Genomic DNA, 12,816 nt, shown 5'->3' on the forward strand with positions numbered 1-12,816 from the left:
GCCTCTCTCACACTACAGGGAAGATTGTGTGTGTGTGCGTGTGAGCTGTGCGGGGGGTGTAATGGAAAATTCTCATGATGTATTTGTTGCCTCCCTTCTCCTCCTCGTCTCCAACTTCCTCTCCCCCTCCTCTGGCTTTTCCATTTTTCTTCTTTCAGTATTCACACGTCAGAGAGCCAGCAGGAATTTTTCAGAATGCTGGATGAGAAGATTGAGAAGGTTAGGTGTGTGTGTGTGTGTGTTTGTGTTTGTGTTTGTGTGTGTGTGTGTGTGTGTGTGTATGTGTGTGTTGGTGTTGGCAGAAGGGGGGCATGGATTGGGTCTCTGAGCATTTAATGACACAGCTGCGTCTGAGCATTTAAAGAGACAGGCTGTACAAAAACAACACCCATTAATGCACGTTGTCACTCTACTTACAAACTCAACGCTCGGCGCTGCATGTGTAAGGGGGGGGAACAGGTCATCGCTGCAGCTATGAGCACGTACTACTCTTAGTCTGCCACCTAAACACTGGTCGTTTCTGACTGTAGACGAGGTTGCAGGGTGAAATGATGGTGAAGAGCTGGATTCAGTTTTGGTGTTTTTCATCCTTCCTTGAAACAAGTCAGTGTGTTTTCTGCAGGGAAGAATGTATCAATATCACAGTGTAGAAATACTTCATTACAGATAAAGTCCTGTAATAACATAATAAATAAATAAATGCTTAACTGATTATTATCAAGAAAATAACCTTAAAGCTGCACTGGTAAATATTTTAGTTTGAACAATGAAATTGTAATGTATGATGTGAAGTAAGTTGCTCATAATAATGAACCAACAGAGAAGTATCCCTCGACGGGGCATTCCCTGAATTGTTTCAGTTTTCGAACCCGTAACACTTTTTGGTACAGCTTTCATCAGCATAGTTTCTGGATGGCCACCTTAACGCCAAAGCTGTGACAAACCTACAGTACGCTACCTGCTCAGCATCAAAAGATAGAGACATAAAGTTAAACTAGCCGGTAAACACTGTGGAGCATTCAGCGGATTTACCAGATTATTGGCCAGAAACGCCCCAAATGAATGCATATGGTAAACTACACTTGATGTGTAAATGTTTTGTATGTAATTATTTTCTGCTGTTAATGAATACTTTAAACTAACCATTAATCTGCCAATTATGATTTTATATGATAAAAATCTAAATATTTCACTAACATAATCTCCAAAAGCTCAAGAAGAACATTCATATTTGCTCATTTTGACCAACAAAAACGTTGAAAACCATGAAATCCTTGCAAATTGTTTGGCATTTTGCTTAAACGATTTAATCGTCCAAACAGTTGCAGTTGACGGTTGATTAATCAACTAATCCTATCAGCTCTAATTTGCAAGGGAACCATTACTATAGCGGTAAGATAAATGTATTGGAAAATTAAAATTGAAAATTAATTTTGTAGAAAGTATTTTCATTCAAAATGTAATAAAGTAGCATGCAATGGAAATACAGCCGTTAAGTACCTCCAAGTTGTACATACGTTTTGAAATGCACTTTCCACCACTGGAGAGGAAAGGAAGGGAGTTTATTACGTTATTACGGAGTGTACTAATTAAATTAGAAAAACATAAACAATATCTACATCTCATATTTTCTCTAATCTCTTTCTTTGCAGGGGCGAGACTACTGTTCGGAGGAGGAGATGGGGGAAGACGGGACATAGCACAGAGGCCCCCAAGTGTGTGTGTGTGTGTGTGTGTGTGTGTGTGTGTGTGTGTGTGTGTGTGTGTGTGTGTGTGTGTGTGTGTGTGTGTGTGTGTGTGTGTGTGTGTGTGTGTGTGTGTGTGTGTGTGTGTGTGTGTAATCAGTGTTTCACCAATGGGGTGGGGGGGGGGTTGATGTGAAGGGACACTGTATGTGTTGGTATGAGCATGCATGGGTTTTTGAATGTATGGCAAAGATAGTATTTTAATCGAAAGTGGAAGAGTGGGGGATAAATGTGAGACAGACAGAGAGAGAGAGAGAATGGGATGAAGAAGACTTTCTTCAGTGACTACAGCCGTCCTCTCTTAGCACCTCATCTCTTCAGGCCCCTGAGCGAACAGATGGAGGTGGCGGAGCAATGAAGGGACAGACAGATGAAAGGAGGGAGAAATGGAGGAGGACGTGACGAAAAGGACACAGTCTGGCCAAACAGTCATTTCTTCAAGCAGGACAGCAGCAGCTCCTCATCCCTCCATCTGTCCCTCAGTATCTGTCCGTCTGTACCTCCCGTAGTCCAATCCTGAATATTTAAGCCCTGCAAATGGACAAAGGAAGTGAGGACAAATGTCTTTGGTGTGTGAAGGACTGAGACACACAAATGAAGAAAGAGGAAGCCCTGAGAAGAGAATATGTTTAAAAGCAGAGGAGTTGCGTAACAACACCAGGATCCACACAGAACTTTTTTGGCCTGCCTACCTACAGCCAGGCCAGCCTGGGCCATGACGGACTAAGAGAATGGGTGAGCGCGGGGGAGGGGAGAGAGAGTGTAAAATTTGTGATATTTTAATAAGAGAGAGTAGGGAGCGAGCCGGTGATTTAGAAACTCAAAACTCCTCCCGCCTTCTGAAGTCAAGGACCTTTTTTTTTTTTTTTATCGTTGTGTTCCACGTCCACTTGTTTAGTTATTTTTTTCCCCTTTCCGATTTTATTTTTTTTTTTTAGATATACTCTTGGCTTCCTTCGTAGTGCATCAGCATCATCATTTCCCTTATCATCCTTGTCACCACAGCAGGCACACTAAAGCTGTGTTAATTCAGAGCATCTTTGTCTTAACCCAATCCATCCTCCTTGATATACCATAACACTGCAGATCTTAGCTCACACACACACACACACACACACACACACACACACACACACACACCATGGAGTATTTTATTGTACATATTGTAGCACACTCCCATTCCAACACGCAGCATTTACATATAAACCACACACACAGATTCCCCTTGCATTTCACCAGCAGACTGTCGTGTGCATCAATCAGCGGTGTTCTGTAAAGCTTTGTTTCTGCTTTGATTCACTCTGGCTCTGAAGCAGAAATCTGGGCTGAGCTCATGTAGAGGATGCGTGAATGCTGTGTAGACACAAACTGGATCACATTTTCTGTTGTCATCTTTACCGGATACTTCCTGTTGTATTATTTTGAATACTTTTTTTCTATTAAAAATAAAAACAAAGAAGCGCTTAATATGTGTGGCATCTTTGTGTTTGTGTCTGTGTGTGTCTGTGTGTCTAAAGTAATGGAGCAGCATCATGCGGGCAGTGTACTGAGTGTGTGAAGTCTATTTTCCTGTGGTCATGTTGCCTCTAGCCATGCAGTCGGAGCAGAATGACTGAGAGTACCAGGACTGTGTTAAGCCATCTGCTGGCACAATATCACTTCTGCAGTCTGGTAGGCAATCTATTGTCGGAAACAAAGCATTTCACCCGTAATCATATTTATACATAATTTAACATAAGGTGTGTTTGCTGGGGGGAAATTAGGAAAGCTAATGTTTCTCCGTATCTGTTCTATGTATACATAAGCAATTGTTTGCTAACATATTTGCCATATGAGCTTTATAAGTTGACATGTCAGTGTTTCTGCTGCCTCAAAATGTTATGTTATTGCAGGTTTAATGTGATTGTCATAACAAACACAACACATCATGTAGGACAGAAAATGGGTGGGTTATTCTTAGTAATTTATTATTTTATGGCCCTTATTGGGAATGTACGTGCAGGGAATCAATGAGAAGATATAAACAGAGAGTTTTATAGCAAAACTCATTAGAATGCAAAAAATAATAATAGTTGTCATCCATCATAATAAGGACACTGATCATTTGTTCTTACAATGACCAATAGCGTGATAATAATATCAACTTAGCAACCTTTCTCCACAAATGACTGTATAATGTGCGTAGTATGTAAAACTCAACACTGCTGAATCGACTTCTGCCCCTCGGCTCGGCCTAATGTGCACCCTGTGGGAGAGGACGCCACATTGCTCTGAGTGAGTGTCAGTGGTTGAGTTAATTACCCCATCATGAAAGAAACACTCCGTAAGGCAAGGCAGCTTTATTTGTATAGCACATTTCAGCAACAGGGCAATTCAAAGGGCTTCACACAAAATCAGTTAGAAAAACAACAACAAAACAGGTATAAACAATTAAAAATAAAAACTTCAAGACAGATAAAACCCTATCCCACTTGAGACTACCTTCACACTAATTAGTCAATTTTAGTGCTACCTTTCGTGATCACCCTTAGTGTCACTACCCTCCACGACTCTATTTTTAGAGACGTAGTAGTCTAGCTGTTTCTTTAAAAGCTGCATCTAACTCTCTCAAACACACAACATACACACAAATTCCTTCTTTACCTCGCATGACTCACTTGCATGGGCACATGAGGTTACATTCAGTAGGCACTGCACATCAGCAGCGAGAAAGGGTCCCTATGGGCCAGTGCTCGCAACAAGGCTCCCCAGATAGAGAAATAAATGTGTGTTGGAGGCAGACAGAGAGAGAGAGAGAGAGAGAAATTAAGACTACGGAGTTGGGAAAGTGAGAAAGTGGGAGAGCGAGGAAGAGACGGATGTTGCCTGTTAACCTCAGACAGGAATATAGGCAAGAAAACGTTCTTTCCACCCTGATGTAAGTACCAATAAAGAGCCCGCTCCTCCCTGCTTTGTGTGTGTGTGTGCGAGAGAGAGAGAAAGAGAGAGAGAGACGCAGAGCTTTGAGTGTGAGAGCCCTTAGGAACTACATTTTCTTGGCTTCTAGTTTGATTTAAGTCCAAATCTTTAAATACATCTTAGCCAAATTCACATTCCTAGCTGAAAATGTGTCCTAACGATGAAAGATCAGTATTTGTTTTTTTGTTATTTTTTGTCATTAAAGTATTTATTCATTTTTTAACACACAAACATTTACAAATAACAAAAAAAAAACACAAATAAAAAGTAAGTGACAGCTAAACTTAAAGGACAACACCCCTTGCACCTCTACATTGTTGATGAATATGTCAACTGTGCTTTGTTTGAAGCATATGTGTCAATATATCAAGCCCTTAATATATGAAAAGAAATAGTCCCACACCAAATGGAACTTTCCTTTGACATTGTTACTCCTTGTAATCAAATGTTCGTAGGATGCGGTCTCCGTCACCAGTTGATTCCAGTATGTGAGCCCTGGCGTGGATGTGCTCTTCCAATTCCTCAACATCAGCCTTGCTGCAGAGATGAGGCCTGCGGTTATTAGCGCATGCCGTCCTTTGTTGGTTCCCTGTGGCAAAAGTGTGCCATCTCCCACGAGACAGAACATTGGAGATTCCAGTAACCTTTTTCCCAACCAATCTCCCAATTTACTTAATACTTCTTTCCAGAAAGGTAATGCCACAGGACATTCCCAAAAGGCTTGCAAAAATGTACTATTTTCTCCCTTACACTTCCAACACCTTTTGTCTTATACTAAGCCCATTCTGAAAAGCTTCATAGGAGTTTAGTAGTATCTATGTATGATTCAGTAATTGTTTATCATAAATGAAAACATAACTGCTGTGGTTGCAGCTTTAGGAGCGTCTGAAACAGTTGTCTGCTGTTAATCCATGTATTAAAAGACCTGCCAATAGCAGGTTTCAACCACCCTACTAACCTTAAATCTTTAAATTATCCTTGAGGTATTACATTGGAAAAATTAACTTTAGCTAAGGATAGCTGTGACTACATTTCAAGTAGCTTTAAATGTTCCACATTATGCTCATTTTCAGGTTTACACTTGTAATTTGTGTTTCTACCTGAACATGTTTACATGCTTCACTTTTCAAAAAACACAAGTTTTCTTATACTGTCTGTCTGAATTCACCTATTTAAGCCTCTGAAAAAACCCAGTCTACTCTGATTGGTCAGCATTTCCAGAGTCTCTGAACCGTTACTGCAGCCAGGGAATGACGGTAATGGCACTGTAACGCCACTTTCTACCCATATATGGTATAGTTGTGACATCACAACTGTACAGAATTCCTGATGGCTTGTTTAAAGGCTCTGAATAAGGCTGTGTGCGTTTCTCTGTGGATTGAGTGATTTCATACTTTCATGGTATTTATTTAGCAGCTCTATAATAAATAAGACAGCGCTGTCACTGTGTGGTCACTTTCTTTCTATAAAAATACACATTTCTGTGCATAAGAATTTTTTAATGTAAACAGAGTAAGAAAAGTGAAAGGAAAGAGGCTTAGACACAGCAGACCTACATCACATAATGCAGGTTTTGTGCAAAAATGCGTAAAAACTAAATGCTTGTTTGTGTGAAAGTGCGGTAAAAGAGAAACTGCACAAATGTGTCAGTAGTCAAATGTTACTGGCTGGTCGGTAGAGCAGCTGAATTACTGTAAAAGCGAATTGTTGTCTTCTAATGATTAAAACACTGTTTTAGTGAGATTTCAATTTTATGAATCAAAAAGGTCTGTGTTATGGCTTTTTTATTGGCAAGTTTTATAAAGATGGAGAGAATGTGTGTTCTGTGTGTGTGTGCGATTGTGTGTGTTTAAATGCAATAGAGACATACATAGAGAGTGTGAGTCAAGGGATGGATCCCTGCCTGGATGCCCAGCAGGCCTTTGCTCAGTGTCTTAACACTCTCCAGCAGTTCCTTGCTGCCTAATACCCACTTTGGAGTAATCTGCCTCTTGCAGCTCATTTCATTAAGAAATGTGACAGCACCACAACTATCCTGCTCTCACTCAGTGTGGAGAAGTATACTCCATCCATCTACAGTACACCAACTGTATTCCTGTGTCTTAAGTCAGCCTAGCAGCTTTTCTCTTTCTCTCTCTCTCTTTCTCTCTCTCTCTCTCTCTCTCTCTGTGTCCCCCTCCATTTGTATGTAAAGCCTTTCCGTGCAGATCCATACTCTGGATTACTTTGGCAAAGAAGCCACTCACATGAGGGCGGGACCAAGGCTTCAGAAAGGTAGAAATGAATGCTGCACATCCACAAGAAGTGACCTACTTCAATCCCAGGAAAGCTAATTGTTCATTTTAAACACACCCAGATTTATCTGCATGTGTTAACAACTATGCAACCGTCTGGAAGCACCAACCTAACGTCTAAAGCAGAATTTGACAAAGTTTTTTGTGAATTCTTTGCATCACGGAAGTGACGAGCAGAGTTTTGAAATTGATAGCCAGAGAGCCTGGATGCTTTATGGTTCTGCACTCGTATTGTCTTTTACTGCAGTCTGCCAAATTCACCTCAGCTGAGTAAGCAGGCAGCTCCTGGTCAAGCCTGGTGACATGAGCCCACTGAGTAGACAGCAGTGTCAGGAGTTGTTTAGTGACACAACAATCTCAATCATCTGACCAGGATGAGTGGTTTTCTCTCATACTGTCTGGTGTTTTGTGTGTGTGCGTGTGTGTGAGTGTGTGTGTGTATGAGAAAGAGAAAGAGAAAGAGAAAGAGAGAGAGAGAGAGCGATGTTCAGGATAAAACAAGAGCACCATCTGCTGGTCTGGGCATTTCCATGATGCTCCCACACGTCCATGTAGAGCGTTCCCTCGGAGAGCGCTCTCCATGATAAAGCACTATCTTTCAGCGCTGTACATCACCCTGACAGCCACAAAGGTGGCACAAAGTCCTAAACTACCCACTGTCACACACACACACACACACAAAGTGCAGAATGCAACTTGTTTCCACTGAGCCTGTGTGATTGTGTGTGCGGTTTCTCTAATATCTCGTATTTGAGGCTCACAGCACTTTGTTTTTGTTCAATAAGTTTCCAGAAATTCTACTGTTAAAGCAAACTACGTTTTTTTACAATCACTTTGCTGCTAATTTCAGAACCTTGTTGTCATTTTTCACAACTCTAGATTCAAAACTCAAAACGGTCATCACTTGTAACAAAATACTTTTGAAGAAATATTGCACTTGCACAGTCCTTGGTTCAAAAAACGTTAAAAACTGTATTTTGAACTACCATTGAAACGTTACTTTAGATCACCCACACACAAGCTACCCATAGTTTCACTGTGTCATTCTTCGTACGATCATTAGTACAAAATAGGTGATACATGCTTCATTATGGTTCTAGGGGAAAATAGAGTACATCCCTGTAAAAGTACTGCAGTAGTGGAGAGAATACTACAGACACAGAATCATTGAACAAAATCTGAAAGTAAAGATGAAAAACAATACAGTACAATTACAACACAGGTGTATTTGAATCACAGCTAAATAATTAGCAAGGAAATGGAAAAGAAAAGACAGTACTGTAAAACATCAAATGCAGTTTACCTCAACTTGCTTGTACTGTTAAAAGCAAAACAGAGAAGTGATTACAGTACGTCTACATCTTTATCAACTCTATCATGTGGATTTGGCCACAGGTTCTCACCTACATTGCAATTAGTTAAGCATCCTGCAAAAAACCTTTGGGCATGGCGAACAATGTGGTACGAGTTGATATACTCGTATATATATATATATATATATATATATATATATATATATATATATATATATATATATATATATATATATATATATACAGCAATGAGATGAATAGACAAACATTTGAAGTGATCATTTTGAAGTATTAGTACTTTGATGTTAAGTTGGGTCATATCAAACAGGTGATTTGTTAAATGAACAAATGAGCTTAGGTCTATGCGTGTTGTATTCAAGCAATTAAAACAAGTGTTGTGAGTTTTGTGTCTAAAGTTTAGAAAAAGGAAGTCAAGCTCCTAAAACTAGTGCCAAAGGGATTGTAATAAACAATCATCTGGCTGTTCTTTATGTCTACTTTCACACAAAAAATTCAACAATTGGTACATATTTATTGTGGCGTTTTATTGTTTTAGTTTTTTAACATATTTCTCTATTTATTGAACCTAGTTATAAAGGATTTGCCCTGCTATTTAAAGCGTACATCTACCCTTTCCTTGAAACCACAGTTCAACAAACCAAACGCTTGGCAGTCTTTAAAACATACATTTATCCCAAACACAACTAAAAATCTCTCATCCATGGTTCAGTTACAGAGACAAATGGCTGCTTGTCAGTTACGCAAACGAAATTACAAAGCAGATGTTTTGCCATGACAGAGGAAGGAGTGCACGAGCCATTTGAATAATGAAAATGTTTCGGTGTTGAAGCTTGACACTGAGCCACCAGGGTGAGGTTGTCTTTGGGAACTGAGTGGAAAGGACAGAGTGACTTACACACAAGGTACAGTTATACTTTTGTCATTTATTTAGATGCATTTTCCTTTCATTTTAGTATGAAAGGTAAACATTCTAAGTCCAGTTTGATTGGAGTTTGGCCCCAGAAGTTACTGTTTACGTGCTTCTCAGCAAATCACAACACAGTCAGACATCTCCTGTCAGCTGTGGACTGTTGATGATCCTGATCTCTGATCTTAGTTTTAAGCAGCTGTGTGCAGGAATAAAAGCAACCACTTCCTGAGTAAAGTTTTTTTTGGGAAATCTCAGTGTTGTCTGGGGATACGCGTTTGGCCAAGTGTGTGTGTGTAGGAAGGTTGTGATTTTGTGGTGGCTTCCTTCATGTTTTGTTTTACACATTCTACGTAAAACTGTCGTTGGGGAAGCTCTAGAGGGAGCCAATGGATTTCCTGGACATATTGAAATCATTGCTCTCTCTGTTTGTCTCTCAGCCTCGGCGTCTAAGAGCGTCCAGCAACAGAGAACATGGCAGTGTTCTCTCATTACCTCAACGTAGAGGGAAAACATTACCAAGCGACACAGGTCCTAGCTTGAATAAACAGAGGTGAGTCCAGACAGGGACAGAAGTAAGCTGGCTTCCCCGTCTGCCTGCACTATAATTCAAAAAGGTTACTAAAGGTCAACTGTATTCATATAAGAACATGCAGTATAATACTGTCATCGCACTGAGAGAATAAATGCCAACTTTTGGAGCTAGAGACATATTTGAGGGCAGTTTTCTATCAACGTTGCATACTTTAGCGGTGCATTTACAGCAATGTCTGATCTTCTTTGCAAAGATTAGAAGTGGAGCTTCTGTGTGTCTTTTGGTGCCATCATGGTTAAACGTTTGCGTCATGGTGTCATATTGGTTTGGAATGTCCCATTCTGTCATGCGCTAGTTTGATGATTTGTTTTGATTGTTCAGCGTTTTATGCCACTGTGTTTTTCCTCATCAGGTACTGTTGATGTTATGAGTACATTAATGCACATGTGAAAGGAGACCTGAAATTTTTCTTTTATTTTCATTTTATAAAAGGAAAAATGATATGCTCCCCCACTTATCATGTGTATGCTCTTACATCTTTCTTTTGAATTGTCTCACTTATCTCGTTTAGTTACATTTTACAGCATTTCTTAATTCTTAGATTAAATTTTGTATTTGTTTGCTGTCAACTCAAACGACAAAGACATTGGAAATGTCATAAAGGAAATTTATCTCAGTTGAATCACAATTATACCGAAACATACTCCTGTATTGCGTAATATGATATTGTCACTCTCCTGTGAAAACCATGCATCAGGTTTTAAATGGTTTATTCTGAAATAGGAAACATACTATTTTCCGTGGGACAGTGATGAATGTTTTCTTTGTGTATGTTGTTGTAACATTTGATATATGTCCACTCTCCCTTTAGCATTATATATGTCACCTGCATTATTCAGTCTTTTTTCACCCTCCCAATTAACATGCATTAAAAAGTTTATACATTTAATACATGGCTTACACCACTCTATTGTTTATTTAAGGTTATTATGCAGATATCCGATTTTTTTGTGTGTTTATTGATGTAGTTGTTAACTACTTTAACTCCTCTGAAGCGTCTGTAACTAGATGCTGGTATGTAAACAGATAATGAATGACAGTATACTGTATTATGACACATTTCATTAATGAACACTTAGAAATGTGCTTATACCTGCTTATGAATGAATTGCAATGTGCAATCAACAGATAAGGGAGATTAAAGTAAAATGTAACCACTTTATGCAAATCACATTGTTACTGTAACAGTTGTGTTGGCACAGAAGCTTGTTTGAACAAACATAAAGAAGTGCAGCAGTCTGGCTGAAGGTTGATGTCAGAGCAGGAGACTTCGGGATCCAACAGGCTGTCAGAGGCAGATGCATGGAAAAGTAAAGACACGTGCACAGAGAAGCAGACACGGTGTCCTTCACGTTTAGTTGACAGAGTACAGACAGAAACGTCCATTTACTGTCCAGTTTAAACACTGAATCATTAGTGGTTGGTGTGTTGATGAGGCATTTTTTATTTATTTTTTATTTTGTTTGGACAATTTGTTATTAGGAAAATCTCCACAGCCATCAGCAGGGGTGTAGGAGGGTTATAATAGGAAGCACTCCACCCAGCTTCTCCCCCAATGTTACCTTCCTTCCTCTCTCCCCCTCCCACTGTGGCTCACTCCCTCCCTCGCTCACTCACTCACTCACTCACATTGCTCACTCGCTCAGTGTCAGGACTTCTCGGTCCAGCTCCGACGACGCACGGCGGAATCTGGAAGCGATGATGCGGACTGTCGGGGCCGTGGGAGTCGGTGTACTGTGGGCGCTGCTAACCGCCGTGGTGCCGGGCGGCGTGTCGGAGCTGTCGACCCTGGTACAGGAGCCGTTCAAGCCCGAGTCTTCCATGCTTAAACCGAAGGTTATGATCGCCATCGTGGCTCGTAACGCAGCGCACAGCCTGCCACATTACCTGGGCTGCATCGAGAGGCTGGAGTACCCGAAGGAGCGCATAGCTATCTGGTGAGAGACGCGTAAACAGGGATGCAGCAGAGGATGGAGTTTACAGGTTTTGCCCAACTTTTAAAATACGTCTTTAAACTAGGTCGTGCAAATATTCCCGCAAGATTGAGTAGGCTACTTTTTTTCAAAAGAGTTACATATCCATTTTATCATAGTCTCGAATGTGCATTTCCAGGACAGGCTTTCAGAGAACGCAAAGTGCATGAAGTTGCAAGTGATTTCAGTGGTGTGTGCTGTAAAGGAAAGCAGCGTGTGTCCGTGTTAATTATAATAACAGATTGTGAGTATCGGCTCGCAGACCTGTTGCGTTTTACGATGTAGGCTACTTACCTCGCGTGTCTGCTGGCCTCCAAATTGCACGCTGTGAGAAAAGATGAAAGAGCTACTATGCATGTTGGATTAGGTTTAACCCTTAATCACGGTTCCCTCCGTCTGATTCAGCACATACCTGCGGAAACAGGGCTTTAAAACAGCAGGAGGGTGCAGGTATGAAAGGGGGCCCTCACCCCAGGGATAGGGTCCTCAATACTGTGTGGTCTCATACGAGCAGACGGAGAAAACAGGGACCCTGCAGGTGAGGGGATGACAGGAGACATTGTGTTGGTCTGACAGCAAGAGGTCTGTGAAGTCATGCGTGAAGTGTGTGTGTGTGTGTGTGTATAGAGGCAGACTTGATATCAAAGTACAGATATGAAGAATGAAATGGAGGCCCTAACTGTTACATACTTCTCTGGTGGCAGATGTATACAATGATTTCCCTCTGTTGCACCCGGCTGGCATTCTTGTACTTTGTTTCCCACCCTTCCTCTGCTGTGTGTCGTGCTTTTGTTTGCAGAGTGACTGTCTGTTCCTAATTCAGAAACCCTCACCAAAACACACACATTCACATTCACACTGGAGAAACTCAATACAGAGAGGAGGCCCTACCCTCTGGAGCAAATTGACTGAGCTAACATGGCTTTGTGAGTTGTTAGAAGGGCCCCATCAGTTATGAGTGGCATTTCTCTGCCCTGCTGTCAGTGCAGTCAGGGGGGGGGGGGGGGGGG

General features: G+C 40.9%; 2 protein-coding genes and 1 long non-coding RNA gene across 5 annotated transcripts in view; all 3 read left to right on the plus strand.

The window, feature by feature from the left end:
• LOC117949896 overlaps positions 1 to 3,212 on the plus strand; it is a 14,320-nt gene extending 11,108 nt beyond the window's left edge. The window contains exon 2 of the long non-coding RNA XR_004657764.1: positions 2,716 to 3,212. This is a non-coding gene — a long non-coding RNA (uncharacterized LOC117949896). The remainder of the gene's footprint in view (positions 1 to 2,715) is intronic.
• Positions 1 to 12,816, plus strand: part of zgc:92140 (uncharacterized protein LOC447854 homolog) — a 44,911-nt gene that overhangs the window by 22,678 nt on the left and 9,417 nt on the right. The window contains exons 5-6 of one of the 2 annotated variants that reach the window (XM_034880472.1): positions 159 to 219; positions 1,653 to 1,715. In XM_034880472.1, the coding sequence (XP_034736363.1) occupies positions 159 to 219; positions 1,653 to 1,700 (109 nt within the window). In that variant the 3' untranslated portion in view covers positions 1,701 to 1,715. Of the gene's footprint in view, positions 1 to 158; positions 220 to 1,652; positions 3,213 to 12,816 lie in introns of those variants that run through there. The other variant, XM_034880471.1, reaches the window with a different exon arrangement.
• The window catches only part of colgalt2 (collagen beta(1-O)galactosyltransferase 2), a 21,825-nt gene continuing 20,454 nt past the window's right edge, over positions 11,446 to 12,816 (plus strand). The window contains exon 1 of one of the 2 annotated variants that reach the window (XM_034880469.1): positions 11,446 to 11,770. In XM_034880469.1, the coding sequence (XP_034736360.1) occupies positions 11,532 to 11,770 (239 nt within the window). In that variant the 5' untranslated portion in view covers positions 11,446 to 11,531. The remainder of the gene's footprint in view (positions 11,771 to 12,816) is intronic. The other variant, XM_034880470.1, reaches the window with a different exon arrangement.

Source organism: Etheostoma cragini, chromosome 9 (genome assembly GCF_013103735.1).
Source record: "Etheostoma cragini isolate CJK2018 chromosome 9, CSU_Ecrag_1.0, whole genome shotgun sequence".
NCBI classification, from domain to species: Eukaryota; Metazoa; Chordata; class Actinopteri; order Perciformes; family Percidae; genus Etheostoma; species Etheostoma cragini.